Source organism: Aquila chrysaetos, chromosome 11, assembly GCF_900496995.4.
Source record: "Aquila chrysaetos chrysaetos chromosome 11, bAquChr1.4, whole genome shotgun sequence".
NCBI classification, from domain to species: domain Eukaryota; kingdom Metazoa; phylum Chordata; class Aves; order Accipitriformes; family Accipitridae; genus Aquila; species Aquila chrysaetos.
The window spans coordinates 6,663,896-6,682,053 of record NC_044014.1 but is presented as its reverse complement, the minus strand read 5'-3'; the positions used below and the strand labels follow the sequence as shown (position 1 = coordinate 6,682,053).

The following is an 18,158-nucleotide window of genomic DNA, read 5'->3' as shown; positions in this document are numbered from 1 at the left end:
ACACACAGTTTTTCAGTACTGCATTTTCATGAAAGTGGCTAATGCGTTGATACATGACAATGAGTGAGTGTGTAGAGATAGTGATCGTAAGTATGAGGTGGTGAGCATGATGTATTGCCCAGCAACAGCTGTGTACAATTTAGAGTGGGGAGTTTTCTCACCTGTACCTTCCTGCAGTCTGATTGAGTCTCACCCTAGATGTCAGTGTCCTCCTTCTGAGGAAGGCATTGAGCCCTCTGTCCAGTTCTAAAGTAGTACCTGAATTATCATTAGGCAGTTGAGCTAAGATTTTTTTTATTTTTTATTTTTTTTTAAACAAAGCGTCTATGTTTGGGTAGGAGTGTTACATCATTTTAAAATCTATTTTAAAATTACTTCTTGGTGCCTATCCCTTTGCTATTGCTTGACATTTCAAGCTGTTTTCTCTCGCTCAGAGATAGGGAAATAGAAATTGCGAGGGTAGCAACCTGTACCGTTTAGAGCGCAGGCTGGTGTTCTCCCGACTGTTCTAGCTCAGTCAAGTCATATTGCTTTCCTAGAGTCTTAGTCTTTTATTCACACTTGAACACTGCATTATCACGAGGAAGGATCCTTATTCTGTTAATCAAACCAGGCAACACTAACTAAGGCAGTCTCAGTTCTCTAGCAATTCCATTGCAGCTGTCTTAACTCCAGGCAGGCAGATGGTGATGCGAAGTTTCTTCTTCAAAAAGAGTATTATGTTGCCTGTTACTTGAATTTCACCTTCAATTTTTATATGCGAGTTCTTTTTCTCTTCCACTTTGACCAATCTGCTCACAAAACTTCCCTGTTACTATATGAGAGCAGTGTTGGAACAAAGAAGAGATTATTTCAGACATCTCTTCAGCCTGGAGAGAAAAAGGGGAGCTGTGTCTTTCTCAAATATGTACAATCAGCAGATAGCACTAACGTATGAATATGCAATGAGGTCAGAAGGCTGTATTTTTTTTTTTTTAATGTTTGTAGAAACCATATCTGTAGTGTTTACATTGCAGTTCTACTACCTGTCGTTTCAAAACTTATCAAAGTTCTTATCTGCGTTTCTTCAAAGGCATTCATGCTTCTAATGATTTTGTGTTACTAGGAACATAAAAAAAATCACTTTGCCGAGCATTGGACGCCTGCGCCACTTCACCAATGAAACACTCCTTGACATACTGTTTTACAACAGCCCCACCTACTGTCAGACGATCGTGGATAAAGTAGGGATGGAAATGAATCGTTTGTATGCACTTTTCATGAGTCGCAACCCAGACTTCAAAGGAGGAGTCTCTGTGGCTGGGCACAGTTTAGGTACTTATCCAAGGAACTGATTTGGGATAAAACCAGCATTCCTACACTAAGGAAAATGGAACCTTCATTAAGCGTGAGGCTAAAATTAGCTGATAGGGCATGGTTGTCTTTCAGAATATGGCTGACTAAAAGTCAAACACCTCTCAATAACTAAGTTTATAAAGCTTTGAGAGAAGATTAGTACTTCATGGATGCGTACATTTCCCTGCCCCACCCTGCCCCCACTTTAGTTTCCTTCATGAAGACTTAGTGTCTAATTTGTGTTTAAAAGTTGACAGGTTATCTGGTGTCTTGTTAGGTGGGTAAATTCTGTGTCTCAGAACCCCCACTTAGTAAAAGTAAGATAATTTTTTGGAACATAGAATAAGTGTTATAACGACATATGGCATACTGGTTTGGGCTGGAACTTTTTCTCCAGTTTGGCAAGCAGTCTAAGATGGTTAAGGAAAGATAGTTTAATCATGGCAACTACGTAAAGCATGAACTGGGGGGGGAGGCTGGGGGGAAAGGTTTGCTTTTTGCTGAGAAAGATCGTGTTCAATTTAATATGTGGGTATTTTAGTTTTAATTCACCCATCTTTTTTGATCAGTCTGTACATTGCTATTACTATTGCATATAAATCATGCTTGGGATTTAGGGATAGGAAAATCTGACATTTTTCCCAAGGCAACTTTAATTCCTGTTTCCAGGTTCCTTAATTCTGTTTGACATACTGTCTAACCAGAAGGACTTGGCTTCATCAGTAAATACTGGACCATTCGCTGGTGTTAATGGGACTGTAAAGGACGTGGCTGTTCATGATAAACAGGTAATTTGCATGCTAGTCTTTCCAGGAAAATAGATATGATATTTTCAGCAACTTTTTCTTAAGTTTTCAAAATTTATTAGCTGAAACATGGTTGTGGGTTCTGATAGTACATTTTAACATGTTATTGGAAATATGCAGTTTTGTAAATATTGTCCATTCTCAGGACAAACTATTCGCATCTCTCTCAAGTTCCAAATAGGCCAGTAATGGGATTTGATCATGAACATTAGCTTTGACCCTTGTGGACATGTAACTTGACTCTTAACAATATCTGAATGATGGGGGAGATGCATAAGAGGGAAAGAATCTACCTGTGTTCAGGCTTGAAACAGTTACCAGTTGTTTGACAAGTAAAAGGAAATATTTCTGAGTGTTGGAAAGCTTTTGCCTTTCTTAGTAATTTTTAAGTATGTATTTCGCTGGTCTATTATTAGTGTAAAATCTTTATCCTGCTTTACTAAGAATGGGTATAAATTTACAAAGCTTAAGTGATAATGTTTTTATGAGAAAATAGTTAAACTTGTTTCTACTTGCTGCGTATTGGTTTTTCACTGTTAGATGATGTGATTCCATTTCTGTGCTGTTTTGTTAAGATGACTGAAGATACCAGTTCCTTGGGCTCCTCAATTACTACTTCTGGTGATGACCTTTGTGAGCCTGAAGTAGATGATGATGTTCCTACTTTGCAGAAGACTCTGGAAATGCTTAGTTTATCAGACTATGCAAGCACATTTGAAAAAGAGCGAATTGACATGGAGTCTCTGGTATAATAATGTTCACTTGATTTATGGGGATTGCCCAGGGTATGTTTGGGGGGGGGGGGGGGGGGGTGTGTTTGTTTTTTTTTTTCTCTTTTTTTTCTTTATGAGTTTAGTGTACCATGAGGCATGAAAGCAGTTGCAAAGGTAAGGTAATTAATGCATGACATGAAGACTAAATGTTATGTGACTATTTTTCTTGGTGTGGTGTATCCCCCCCAATTATGTTAAGGTGCTTTGTATCATGTCTTCAATTTTTTGTAATTTCTGTAGCTTTATAAAATGTCTTACCTATTTCATAAGTCATTGCCAATAAGAAATTATATATGTTACTAGAAAAGATACTTTATATCTTTGATGTGTGTGTGTGTGTGTGTTTTTTAAGCTCATGTGTACAATTGATGACCTGAAGGAAATGGGGATACCTCTTGGACCAAGAAAGAAAATAGCTAATTTTGTAAAAGACAGAGCAGCCAAGCAGGTAAATACATTTTTCAGGAATGAAATAAAATGTTGTTAAGCAAATGTAACTAACTTCCTTACTGTGGAGTAACTTCTATTCTTTAAAACACTTGTTAACATCATGGATTTATGAAAGGAATTTTGACAACTGTGAAATAAACCTTTTTCTTGATTTTGAAACTTTTCTCAAAAGGAACAAAAGAAAACAGTAGCAGAAAAGAAAGCAGTGCTGGCTGCCACACTGCAAACTCAAGAAGATGCCCAGAAAGCAAAAGAGGCTTCTGTCTCCCCTTCAGAGTCTGGTCAGCTACCCCCAAAGAGGAAGCTTCCTGTTGGTGCATCTGTTTCATCTGTGAACATTGACTATGAGTATTTTGAAGTTGGAACTGGCCAGGTGAGACTACCTAGATTTAAATGATTCATTTGGAAGAATGCTGTCCTTTTGCTTGGTTTTGTTTCTTTTAATGTTGGTGACTTTGTGCTACTCCCCTTGATTGTTGTACAAAAGTTATGTTTACATAGAACTTTCCCAGCCCTCCCTACTGCCAAAGGGTAGAGTGGGTTAGATTACGGAAAAGCAAAACTTATTATAACAAGGATGCTACTACAATTCATTTTTTCTTTCAGCAATAAGTGAGCTGTAAACATGGTTCTGTTCCAGAAGCAGAACTGTGTGAATGACATGATATTGAATGGTTCCGTGGCTTTACAGTTAACATGGTAGCCTAAATTGATCCATTTATACTGATATATTTAAGTTTTACCTCAAACTTAACTTAAAAACCAAACCTTGAAGACTTCCTGTTTTAAATATATTTTAAAATTTTTTTTTTATACTTCTGAATTTTTTCTTTAAAAATCATTTAAATATTATACTATTAATATGTACTAGTACTATGGTATTAGTATGGAAGAGGGCAATGTAGCTGAAGCTTCCTGGAAGTATTGTGAGCGTGTGGTTGATTTAATACAGAACTTGTTTTTCATTCCTAGCTAAGCATTATATTAACTAGCTGGCAGTTCTAAGAGGTTTTATATCTGATTTCTGTCTGTTAGGTTTCTGTGGTTTACAGTGCATTGGACTTTGAACCAGATATTTTCTTTGCTCTCGGTTCTCCTATTGGTGTGTTCCTTACTGTGAGAGGTGTGGAGAAGATTGATGAAAACTACAGGCTTCCTACCTGCAAGGGATTCTTCAATATCTATCATCCAGTGAGTAAGCAGTACTTTTGAGATTTGATTTTAGTTGATGCAGATGACAACAATGCAGAATACTAGGTTTGAACCTCTAAGCATTACACCTCTCGTTCCCCTACGTACATTTCGCAAAACACCCTTTTTTAAAAAATGACCCAACTGAAATACATATTCCAAATATTTGTGGTCTTTACTGCAAAAGTGAAGTAGAGCTGGCTATAGATTCCATACCTAGCATTCTAGGTATGGGTTGGCTTAATAATATTTGTTCTGTTCATTTTCAGAGCTTAAAGGATTTTTTTTTTTTCCATTAATTTCAAGCCACTCTTGTAGATTTTTATAAAGTGTTTGTATTTGAGCCGTTTACAGGACTTCTCTGAGTTTCCAGTTTAGATTCTGGGAAATTTAGAAGTCCTTAGAGGTTTTGCAGCACATGCAGTACATTTGTCCTCTTCTGTCCCATCTTGCTTAACAATTAAACAGTGACGTGTTGGTAGAGATCATCAGAGTGCAAGAAAATTTTGCTGCTCTTTCAGTGTTGTGTTTCCTCTTTAGGATCTCTGTCTGTAGGGGAACAAGACTTAATTAGTAAATGGTCATGAACTGAGTTTCTATAAAGTGAAATAGAACAGAATTCAAAAGTGGTTCTCTATTAATCGTAAATAGGTATTTTTTTTTTTACTGAAATATGATAATGAGAATAATTTCTATGATAACTAAATGTCAACGTGTTGTTTCTTAACAGCTTGATCCAGTAGCTTACAGGTTAGAACCAATGATCACTGAAGACGTGGATTTAAAACCAGTTCTCATTCCACATCATAAAGGCAGAAAAAGGCTTCACCTGGGTAAAAAGAAAACTTACTTCATATATGGTTCTCATGCCTAATTTACTCATTTGATGCATTAGAATATTGTAAAATTTCAAGAGACTAATGAATGTTCCTGGATGTCTGACTCCATGTTTTTCCTAAACATCAGAGGGGATTCCTCCCAGCCCCATAAGTTGGGCATTCACAATTGCATTCAGATGTAATAATAGTAATTCCTCCAGATTTGAGCTTCTGATTACCAAAGTTCCATTTTAAAATCGCTGTACATTGCTTGTTCACCTTAATTTCTAAGACGATGTGAAACAGAAACTAAATTTACTGGGGTTTTTTTTGTACCTTGTCCCTAATGACCACCATGAACTGTTTAACCAGTGTTTGTTCAGTATTGGAAACATTGTGTAAAAAGGTGGTTCCATAGCCATTGATGGGCAGGGACTGGATTTTGTTGCTCACAAGTACACATCAAATCGAGGTGCTATACTTAAATTTTGTATACCTAATAAGGAAAGTCGGTTTTGCTGTAATGTTGACAATATTACTGTTGTACAAGTTCAGAGAGCCCTCCTGAAAGCCTGTCTACAGGCACTTGGATGGAGAAATTCTGCAGCATCTATACTTTAGAAGGGTACATTAGAGAAGGGGTCTGCTTTTCTAGACTAGACAAGGTACTTGTTAAGGAATGTTTAGGTTACAACTCTCAAAAAGTGTATATAGTAAAGGAGAAAAATATGGTCTGTTGCTCGTCACTGTTTTTTCTTTGATGTAGGTGAATGTTCCATGGAACAGTTGTGAGCCCTGACCTAACAGACCGCTGTGATTCTAACCAGTTATTGTGAAGAGCTCTCCTTCATTCAGTTTCCCACCAGTATTGAATGGCAGCTTGGTTACTGGTGACACAGTTACTAAACTATAGCAGAATTACAGGCTAGAGTTGTCCAGGAGTGCTTCTCCAAATTCACTACTACTGCAAGAGACATTGGCAGCTCTTCTGGTCTCTTCTGCTGTGCTGGAGTTTGAAACTAGTCTCTCTACTTTTCCTTTAGTGTAGGATGTTAGGAGTGGTTGTGGACGGTGTTGGTGTTGACGGATTGGCTGGTGTAGCTATTTTTGTGGACCCTTCTGGATTTGGAGGATGTTGAGTGTTTCCTGTGCTAGTAGGTTTTAACTCATTGACCCATTCAGAGAAACCAATTGTGTATTAATTGCATTTCACCTAATCTTTTTGAATGGAATAGAGAAGCAAGAAACACACATGCGTGACGTAGCAAGCCTGTTTCTCCTAACAGTTGGGATGTTTGTTGAACAGGGTTTCATCATTCTGGTTTTAGTTTATAATTTTAATTCCTTCTACTGTGGTGATTTTTTTTCTTTTTCTTTTTTACTTTTACTTTTTCTTAGAGTTGAAAGACTCTCTCTCTCGTATGGGATCTGATCTGAAACAGGGTTTTATTAGCTCTTTGAAGAGTGCATGGCAGACCCTTAATGAATTTGCACGTGCTCACACATCTTCAACTCAGCTACAAGCAGAACTGGAGAAAGTAGCTAACCAGATTAAAGAGGAAGAAGAAAAGCAAGTGGTAGAAGGTATGTGGACACATTATTGTTTTTCTTATAACTTATTGATCTCAAGTTAGTAGAAACTTGAGTATCCTAGTGATTGCTTGCTATTGATTTTCTTGACCCTATTAAAGAGGCCTCTGTGCTAGATGCCAGGTGCCCACCAAAGCCACTCTGTCATTCCCCCCCTCAGCTGGACAGGGGAGAGAAAATATAATGAAAGGCCCATGGGTTGAGATAAGGACAGGAAGAGATCACTTGGCAATTACCGTCATGGGCAAAACAGACTCAACTTGGGGAAAATTATTTTAATTTTATTACCAATCAAATCAGAGTAGGATAATGAGAAAATAAAAACCAAATCTTAAAACGCCTTCACCGCACCCCTCCCTTCTTCCTGTGCTTAACTTTACTCCCGAATTCTCTACCTCCTTCTGTCCAGCGATGCAGGGGGATGGGGAATGGGGGTTGCAGTTAGTTCATCACACATTGTCTCTGCCACTCCCTCCTCATGGGGAGGACTCCTCACACTCCTCCCCTGCTCCAGCGTGGGATCCCTCCCATGGGAGACAGTCGTCCATGAACTTCTCCAACATGGGTCCTTCCCATGGGCTGCAGTTCTTCATAAACTGCTCCAGCGTGGGTCCCTTCCGCAGTCCTTCAGGCACAGCCTGCTCCAGTGTGGGTCCCCCGCAGGGTCACAAGTCCTGCCAGCAAACCTGCTCCAGCGTGGGCTCCTCTCTCCACGGGGCCGCAGGTCCTGCCAGGAGCCTGCTCCAGCACAGGCTTCCCACGGGGTCACAGCCTCCTTTGGGCAACCCCCTGCTCCGGCGTGGGGTCCTCCCCGGGCTGCAGGTGGAGATCTGCTCCCCCGTGGACCTCCATGAGCTGCAGGCGGACAGCCTGCCTCACCGTGGTCTTCCCCACGGGCTGCAGGGGAATCTCTGCTCCGGCGCCTGGAGCATCTCCTCCCCCTCCTTCTGCACTGACCTTGGTGTCTGCAGGGCTGTTTCTCTCACATGTTCTCACTCCTCTCTCTGGCTGCAGTTGCTGCTGTGCAGTTGTTCCCCCCTGCCACCCCCTTCCTAAATCTGTTCTCTCAGAGGCACTACCTCCATCACTGATGGGCTCGGCCTTGGCCAGCGGCGGGTCCGTCTCGGAGCCGGCTGGCATTGGCTCTGTCGGACATATGGACATAGGGGAAGCTTCCAGCAGCTTCCCACAGCAGCCACCCCTGTAGCCCCCCCACTACCAAAACCTTGCCACACAAGCCCAATACAGGAGTATTAATGTTAAATGTAAGATCTACTGCTGAATTTTTTTGCCTTTTAGGAAAGGAAAAGGTAAGAGCTTTTACTGAAGGATATTTTAGGCTTGAGTTTGTATAACCTTTCAACTTTCTGTTGGAAGGGCAGGTTTTTAAATCCGTTGTGTTTTCTTTCCTGTCAGGGCAAATTAATACAAATAAATATTTGTGAGATTTATTCTCTTCATCAGTGTTCTGCTGAGTTTTTGGGATGAGCTAAGAAGCATTTAAGTATGTACTCTTAACTGAATAAAATGCTGTTGAGGAAAATAAACTTATTGGATATAAATACTACCCCAGTGATACCAAGGGCAGGCTTCCCGGTTGTGAATTATCCGTCAGTATTTAGTAATGCTGGCTATGTCTATCCTTACAAAGACGAAACATTCCTCCTGGTTTAAATTGAGGATAGTGATTGACTCTATGCAAGGGGGATGTAAAAATATATTATTTCATGTTATTTGCTTGTGGAGTGACTGGATCTGTCTATGTATAAACAGTGGGGTTTGTTTTTCAAATTGCTTAGCTGCTACTTTGTGAGCTGTTCTTCAAACAAACTCTGTTTAAACTGTTATGAAAGAAATAAGCCTATAGTTCCAGTAACCTTTCCGAATTCTGCAGTGGCGTGCTAGTCAGTTGAGGCTGTTATTATTGTCTTATCGCAAGCACTTGGAAATTATAGCAGGGAAAATAGGTGATATTTCTTGATTATAGTCAAGCAGGCTGTGCTTGAAAATAGTTTAAATCTTAAACTCTTTAATTTTAGCTGAAAAGATCACTGAAAGTCCAGAACCTCCAAAAGATGAAGATTTTTTAGTGAAGGTTGGAATGCTAAACGGAGGACGTCGTATTGATTATGTTCTACAAGAAAAACCAATAGAAAGCTTCAACGAATACCTTTTTGCTTTACAGAGTCATTTGTGCTACTGGTAAGAGGAAATATTTATGATTCTATAGATGCTGCTTTTCTGATATAACCGTGTATCTTTAAATGTTGGTAATGACTTGCCTACCATTTATCTTACTCCTATTGTCTGTTATTTACCTATGACAATGGCTAGAGCCATGTTTCCTGTCTTGAGCATTTTATAATGAAAACTCAGGTGATGTCTGTCAAAAATCATGCCCTAGTGTTCCACTTCAAGTACAGTTTGACAAAAATAACTGGGTTTATATACACAGATCTATTTTTCAGGCTACTGCTGATTTGAGAAGTTAAAACGTTGCAAAAGGACTGACCAATTATAAAGCTACCAGAATAGGAGTGGTTCCAGTGGTCGATGTGTATGCATGTGACTTAAGAGACCTGAGTTTTCTGGGTCTTTGTAATCTTTGAAATGTTTGGAAAAGATGACTGCCAAGTTGGATATGAGGTCCTCATCACTTAATTCTGAAATGGCCTCTTGTTTGGAAAGATACTGCCTTCCCACACAGGCATACTGTAAAGATAAATTTGTTATACTCTGGATGCTCAAGTGTTATATAATTGAGACAGTTTGAGTATTAAGTAAACAGTATATATGACTCTCCAGGAATGTCAGTCTCAAGGTGTTGCACCTAGATGTCACCCTTAGCTAATCTCATTTCAAAATAAAACTCTGCGTTAGCACAAAGTAAACAAATCTATTATCCTATTTACAATAAAGACATTGCATACTGTTCTTATGAACTTTGACATTCAAAATGCACACCTTTCGCTACAATCATTTTCAAAACAAGGAAAGCTCTATGAGCATTTTGACAGCTGTAGTTTTTCAAATAAAACTATTCATGAAGGAATTGTACTAGACTACAATATGTAGTAAAACTTTTATTACCTCTTCATGTTGGAATGAAATTGCTGGGTATTAACAAAAAAAAAAAGGAAGAAAAAAGGTATAGTGGAATTTACAGGAAAATTTGGATGGTTATGATTTACCACTTGTGTACAGTGGTTGCTTGTATACAGAACAATTTATAGAACAAGAAGCAGAGTCTGATGTCATCGTGTAGTCAGAGCTGCAGTACTCCATTGCCTTATCTGGATTTGGTTTCAATTTTTGTAAGTGCTTACGTGTATCAAATGGAGAAAGATATAACTCCATTTATAGGAATGTCATGACCGGGGCTGGACAGACCAGGCAGGGGTAGTGGTGAGTTTGGAATTCCCTTGGGCTAAATTAAGGTGAAACGACACCAAATGATCAGTTGAACGTTTTATTCATGGCAGAAGCAGCCTGAACTGGGAGGTGTAACAGTAGGTGGTGGGGTCTCTCACAACAGGAACTGGCATGAAATTACCTCAGTAAACCATGTAACCTGGGGTAACCATATACATCAATTCAGGGAAGAAGGAGATCCCTCCTGTTGGGTCAGGAGGTTCAGAGCAGACCCCCTTGCTTTCTAGACTCCTCAGAGAGGAGCCCAGGGGTGGCTGGATCCATTCCTAGTCCCAGACTTGGTCAACGGTTTTGTGTCCAAAGGGATGAGGAGTAGGGAGTATGAAAAAGGAGAGAGAAAGAGAAAGCGAGACGGAGAGAGGAAGAGGAAAAGAAAAGAGAAAAATTTCACCGTTCCTGGGTCCAGCGTTGCTCTAGTCAGCCAAGGAGTCCAGTTCTGGTGGGTACATGTGCCTGGGGCTTCAGTTTGTGTCCTTTTATTATCTCCTTGCCCCTCCTTTGGGTGGACACTGGAACTCATTGGGCTAATTAGGTGTCTTGTGGGGTTTGTGTGGGTTGCTTGGGAGTAACTTCTTCCCTGCAGGCATGACCATCGTTTGATCTTTGGCCGTGCATGGTGAGCTGCCCTGCTCAGCACATCTGAACACAGAGCTCCCACAGGCCTTCCCAGTTCTGTTGCTGATGTCCTCTGCTGACCTGTGCTGATCGGCTTCGGTTCCCCTGGGGCTAGTTGTTATGCAGTGTTTGTTGTTATGCAGAACTTGCCCCACCACAATGTTTGAGACATTAACTCTTTCAGTCTCTCACAAGGAATAGCAGTAACCACTGACCTGTTGCATTTGCCCTTACGAGTTGTTCTCTTTTTTTGGTGTGTTATTGTATACATTTTATTATTGTCATAAAATTAAGCACGCATGAATATACACAAGGTGTGGAATAGTAGAGCAAGGGATGCGTAAACTGTGTTTGGCGACATGACAACACACCTTTATATGTAATAGACAAGCTTGGATGTCAGTTGCTGAGCTGTGCAAAATGCTATTGGTGAGGGAGGAGTGACTCGCCTCTTGGTTTGAGTTTAGCAGGTGCCGGACAAGCAGTGCTCAACACTATTTTTGAAGGTTTTGATTTTCAATAGCTAATAATTTTTAGAAGCAGGCATTTTTCCAGGGGTTAAAATACAGAATTGAAAGCATTACCTGAAGGATCTTATTAAAGTCAGTACCACTGACATTGTCAAAGATCAGTACCTGCCAGAGAAGGGATTATCAAGGCTGCAGTGCTGATATGTGCCAGCACTGTTGAGCATTGAGCTCTGGCAGGGCTCCCAAGCAGTTGGTGACCCAGTGGTGGCAGTGCTGTTTCGTGAGTAGAGTTGAAGGAACGGGGAGTTCTTTTCTACAAGGCGGCAGCTGATCATTGCCAGGTTTTTAAAAACTTGCTACCCATAGGTTTTTTTGTTATTCAAGTAAGGAAGTTAAGCACGATGATTACTGACCCAAATATGAGAGTGTGGTGGTGGTGGTGGGGTTTTTTTTGGTTATTTGTTTTTTTTTTTTTTTTTTTTTGAGGGGGGTGGTGGGGAAAGCCTTAAATGAAATGCTCTGTGCGTTAGAGAGAACAGAGCTTCTGTGTTGATCCTTCTGCTTTCTTGTTTGCTTGCTCATTTAATAACAGAGACCATCAAGAAATGTGGTTACTATCTCTGTACTCAGTTGTGGAAAATATCTGTAGTCCCTTAGCTTGCACATTTAGCTCTGTACTGGTGTTCCGTAAATAACAGTTGGACTGTCTAAATCTTCTTTACTGTCTCCCTGTGTCATTTCTTTTAAAAAGCACAGGAAGCTACCCTTATCTAACAACTCCTGCAGCTTTGGAACTTTGTTAAAATATGCCTGTTTAACTTTGTTATTTTTTTTACAGCAATTCTTACTCTTTTATATTGGTATTTTTTATGTGTGTTTAAATAACATTTTATAGATGAGTAAGAAGATTTAAGTCTGTCCCTGTTAAATTTAAATACAGATAGCCTGAAGCTTTGATTTTTAAAAGAGGAGGGAAAATAGCAACTTGGAAACATGGCACTTGAATTATATTAATCTTTAAATTATTTGAGAACTTCCTTACTTTTTAGCAGTAAGGAAGAGAGGAAGACTATGGGTATTTCACATAGTCTATTTACAAGAAAGTGCCAGCCAGTTAGGAGAGAAGAATTAGAATATTGCTGATAGAACTGGCAAGGCAGAGTTTTGACATTGGGCTAATACATGCAGTGGAGCAAGTAAAGGAAGAAAGCCTTGACAACTAGAATGTATTCTTGGTGGAGTATATTCAGGAGCCCATTGCAGACAAAAAGTGATAGATTATTTGAGGATATTTAAGCCAAATGAGTAACATCAAAGAAGTGGATAGAGAAGGGCATTTTGAGTTGCAGCATAGTAAGTTAGAGGGGACAGAATGGGGGAAAACGCAGTAGAAAAAGGTAAATGCGTAGGCTAGGGCTGATAGCAGAAATAAGGCAAAACTGTTGAAGAACTGTAGCTTGAAGGAAGTTGGTAGAGGTAGCATCATGTTCCCGAAAGGTAAGTGCTAGGGCAATAGTTGTGCAAACTTTTTAAAGAGCTAGAATGGGATGAAGTGTGGTTTACAAGAATTAGAACATGGACCGTACTAAAATAATGCATTTACATTCTTCATAGGGGATCTGAAGACACTGCCTTGTTGTTTCTCAAAGAAATATACAGGACTATGAATATCAATCCTGAGCAGCCACAGCACTGATGTGTGGAAACATGAATTTGTAAGTTTGTTTTAATATAACTTATGTACTCATATGAAATTCAGCTGCAACTTAGATGTCTTTACGTTCTCTTTTCCTCTGAAGTTTAAATTATGAAGCGGGCAGCTGCAAAGTGTCATTTTGATTGCAAAACCAATTTCCAGACTTAAATGCAGGGAAAGTCTTGAAGTTCTTCCCCCCTTCGCTCCCCAAAGATATCTGATGTTAGAGTTTCTGGTATGGGATAATAATTGCCAGTACAAATATGTCAAAAAATATGATCTCTCTTTATCATGTTTCTCCCCCAGTTCAGTTGTTCAGTGAATGTTCAAGTATAGGAAAACTTGGTGATATTGGATATGATGAAACTTCATTTACAGTGCAGTAGATCAAAGAAGAGCAGCAGTGTTCCACTGTTGCAATGTCCATATTGTTGTATTGGTTGACCAATTGTGCACATGTATGCCAGGGAAGAAGTTGCTTGTCTCCTAAGAAGGTGTTAAACATTAATATTGATAAATTACTGAATGAGACCTCTCTATATGCCAGTATTTTATTATCTTTGTATAGCTTAAGAATTTAAGTACAAGTGAAATGATATAGCATAGAAGTTGGTTCACTTTGAAAAGAAATTAAATACACAATATAATTAAGTATCTTAGATCTGAAATACACTTGCAGGTGTTTTTATTTTAAGATGTGTGTTTCCTAACTGAGGATCTGTATTTTATCAGTTTGCATCACTGGGTGTTGTAGAATAGACTATGTTCTCTTTTGAGAGGCAAGGAGGAAGAAATATGCACCTTACCTTTTTGGAATCATATGACAAGATAGTTTCTGAATGTATTTCTCAATTTTTTCAGAAAAACTGATAATGTCAAGGTACATAAATACCCAGTATGAAGAGAAATACTTGACATTTCAGAGAATATTCTAGATATCTTTACCTGGTGCCATACAGTTTTAGTAGTCTTTTGTAACAGAATGCTTCTGATGGTCAGTTGATAGCATCTTTTTTTAAAATGAAATGTCATAGCTGATCAAATGCATTTTTTTAAAGCATGGCCAAATAATAGGAAAAAGGCACTGTTTGGCTGCACAGCTCTGACAGTGGTGTATTAGTTATCACAATGGCTTATGTGGAGTCTCAAGTCACAGTTGCAGAATTTTTTCTCTGCTTTCATTTCTTTATGACTGCTTAGGCTGAAATCACATGAAGCTTATTGCTACAGAAATAACTTTCAGTCTCATTGTGGGGGGTTGGGGGTGGGATGTGGTAATTTATCACCACAAAGCTAGTGGGTTTGTTGCTTAGCTTTGGCATACACTGGTATAATTGTATTTTTCATTGAGAACTACACAGTTGGAGGACCGTTTAGCAGGATGTCATGCAACAAAGCATAGTTAAGGAAATCTGTGTGATTGTAATACCATCGGGAATTGCTCAGAAGTTCTCTCACCACTTGCTTGACTGAATAGTGCTTGAGATGGGGATTCAAATCCTGGAGGCTTAAATGGGAGGTCAGTTAGGGCCCACTGGGATGCAGTTAATGACATGTAGTATCTTGGGAAGGCTGCACACTAGAAGACCAGGATCTTTTTTACATGAGAAGAAATATGTCTACATATGCTGTCTAAAATAATATCGCATAAGTCTTGCAGTAGGGAAAAGGCAAATTCTCCCCCAGTGTTAGACAGTAGTCAGATAGGGTTGGCATGTTTTTTCTTTTTGTTTTTTTTCTTTTAAGACCTTCAAATGTGAAGGGTGGCAGTGTGAAAGTAATGGATTATCCAGCAGTGCCTATGACAGCAACATCCATTTACCTATCTAGAAGTAGATTATCTGAAGAAACAGCCTCTCTCTTTGTGGGCTGCTCAAGGGAAAGAGTAAATGCCAAAGGTAGCTCTGGGCTCTCTCTTCATATTTTTCATGTTAATTGATTTGAACGCTGAGACCTGACCGCTTCCCTGCTTTGATGCGCAGAGCTACCTCTTGCTGTCCAGTTTAATTTCATGGTGTCTGCTGTCAGCAGGGGGAAAGAGACAGATCTACTAGCCTGCTTGCCTTTCCTCAGGAATGTTGATGTTTATGGTGCTGTTGGCCAGTACAGGTCCCTTTAACTTCTTGGAGACACTGGTAATTTTGGAGCAGATAAAATTTAGCAGAGGCAAGCTAAGGGAGGAGCTGGATGTTTGGTTTTATCTCTGGTCTGAATTAGCTGATTGTTTTCTTTCGGAGAGATGGAAGGAGTTGGTCAAACAATGTTCTTAAAAGTAGAAGAGGGCTAAGGTGGCCACTGTGCTTCATCATATGGAGGATAAATTCTGACAGCAAGGAGGGTCATTGATGCACAGCATCTAATGCATAGCATAGCTGTGTAGTGTTCTGTCTTCGGAGGTTTTTCTTGACATCTGCTGGTAACTTACTCTTAACTAAGTCAAGTCAGCAGCGTTAACTATCTTAGCTAAAATTACATATGAGGGGAATTCATTGCACTTAAAATTGGTGACTAGCTACCAATATCTGTTTGCTTCTACTCACTGATAAAATAGTACAAATGGTATTAAAACCTCTTGAGTTCTACTTTTATTTGGTATGACTGACTTGATTTAGCTCTTCTAGATCATCTTAAAGCTGTTCTTTGTGAAACAGTAATACAGGGTTTCATGTAAACAATGTAAAGAAGTGCTTGGGACAACTTTAACACATAAATTGGAAATTTCATTTCCTCTATCTATTTTGGTAACTTGGTTGAAAGGAAACTGAAAACACTAAGATGTTTTTAAATGACTCTTGCAAATGAGAATTTTGTCCTTCTTTAGTAAAGCATAGCCACCACTAGCATCTTGATCTTTTTATTAGATTCACAGGAGTATATTTCACTGTGTTGGCTAGAAGATTTGTTCAAGTCGCTATAGACTGTCTATACATTATTTTTATTTTTACAGCTCTTTTTAGGGGGCTGTAGTGAGGGAGGAGAATGCACCAGCATATTAAAGCTTGGATGTATAAACTGTTGCATCTTTATTTCTGTCTCTATTTAGAGTAGGATAATTTATTACCATAAGTTAAAGAATCTAGTAGCTAATTAAAATGTATAGTGAATGACATCCTATGAGCAGTTGTGGGCTCTTTCTGCTTGTAATTGTAATTGCCAATTTGTGTCCACAAGAAGTATATTTCAGGAGCTTATTGTATTAAAAAAATGATAAAAAAATGTGTATGGATTTTTAGATCTTTTTGAGTCCTCTTGAAATTGAATGTTGGCATATTTAATTTTATTAGTACTACTACAGGAATAGGAAACTTGATATATTTCATATTTCCCATATGTACATGTTCTGTTTTCTCTGCACAGCCATACCTGTTGCTCCGACAGACCTGGTGAAAAACGCTTTGAAGAACACCTAGTATTTTCATAGTTACAGATGACAGGATAAGCGTCAGACTTTTTTTCTGCTGGTCCAGAACTTGCTCAGATTCTACCTTCTTGTGTCACTTCAAGCAAACTTAAATTTTGAGATGATCAGCACTGTCATTCAAGAGATGGATGGAATGACACAGTTTTGATCTTAAATCAGTTTAATTGTACAGTTGCCAAGTATAAAGTGATCGTCGAAGAAGGGTTTTTTTGGCATGCAAATCATTACTTCTCTCCTTCAGCTATCCTGTCTCAGCTCGCTGTCAAACATGCTTTGCCCATCAAGGCAGCATGTCCTTATTAAAAAGGACTTGTTGAGAAACAGCAATAATCTGCTTTTCTTGACATGTTTGTTGGTCCACCTTTTAAAAATAAAATGTGAACTGTAGTTATAACCATCTTTAATACAGATTACACAAAAGAGTTCATATATACTAAAAACTAGCAATCAGAATCGTTTTCTTACTATTGTAAGTGTGATGGAGATTATTTTATAAAGACGTTTTTAAGCCTCTGTTAAGAGTTTTATTGTGGTTTTTTTTAAGTAAAAATGAACCTTTGACTTTGAAAATGTTAGAAGTTTGTTACAGCTAGTTCAGTGTTCACATCTCCTGAAATGAAGAACAATTTATAATAACATGTTGGTCTGGTAATTAAGGTTACTTTAGTGAAACTAGGCTGCAGCTGAGAACTGAAATACTTAACCTTGACCTTGCAGTTTAGTATCTCAAAACAGTCAATGTAAATAGAGGAATCTGAAGCTTATGAGTACTAGAGAAGAAACTAGGTCCAGACCTACGATCCAGACTCCATTTTCATGTAATGAAGTTGAGATGAGTTGGGTAGTATGAAATCCTTTGAATTTATGCCTCTGAATACTGAGCTTCTGTAGCTTTCCTCTGGCTTCAACTTACATGCAAATTGTGGCTTTTCTTAATATTAGTGACTTAACCTTACTACTGAGTATTTGCCTCTGTTATTGCAGTAAATGAATTTTGAAATGCAGTATGTTTTTTTTTCTTGGTATATGTAAAAGACACATTATTGTGTATATATTTGGGTTATTATAATTAAAAATACCTTATTTCCAGCGGGTCTTTACAGGAAGGTTTTGTATTCCATTACAGAAAACAGGTTGGGAGGGACCTCTGGAGAGGTTACTTAGCCCAGCTCCTGTGCTCAAGGCAGGAGTGGCTGAGGGCCTTGTTCAAGGATGGAGATCTCACCTCTCTGGCCCCTATTCTAATGTTTGACTACTATGATTGCAAATTTTTTTCTAATATGTAATTAGAATTTCCCACGTGGAGCTTGTGTCTCTTGCCTCTTGTTCTTTCTCTGTGCATCTTCAGGAATGCTGTCTCTGTTTTCTCTTGTACTGTCATATTAGATAGTTGAGGACAGCAGTAAGATTCTCCTGTTTGGCTTCTCAAGACTGAACACTTCCCTTGACATCTTCTTGCATGCCGTGTGCTGCAATCCTGTAGTCATCTTGGGACTTTCCACTGGAGCTGCTTTGGTTTATCAAAGTCCATCTTGCTCTGGGAAGCAAGTTTGCCAAATGA

General features: G+C 39.0%; 1 protein-coding gene across 1 annotated transcript in view; it reads left to right on the top strand.

Annotated features, from left to right (window-relative positions):
• Positions 1 to 17,902, top strand: part of LOC115348189 (SEC23 interacting protein) — a 28,370-nt gene extending 10,468 nt beyond the window's left edge. The window contains 11 exon segments of the mRNA XM_030030488.2: positions 1,106 to 1,314; positions 2,005 to 2,123; positions 2,717 to 2,887; positions 3,267 to 3,362; positions 3,537 to 3,737; positions 4,400 to 4,555; positions 5,286 to 5,388; positions 6,772 to 6,957; positions 9,003 to 9,165; positions 13,095 to 13,195; positions 16,534 to 17,902. Of these exon segments, the coding sequence (XP_029886348.2) occupies positions 1,106 to 1,314; positions 2,005 to 2,123; positions 2,717 to 2,887; positions 3,267 to 3,362; positions 3,537 to 3,737; positions 4,400 to 4,555; positions 5,286 to 5,388; positions 6,772 to 6,957; positions 9,003 to 9,165; positions 13,095 to 13,176 (1,486 nt within the window). The 3' untranslated portion in view covers positions 13,177 to 13,195; positions 16,534 to 17,902.
• The last annotated feature ends 256 nt before the right edge of the window (positions 17,903 to 18,158 follow it).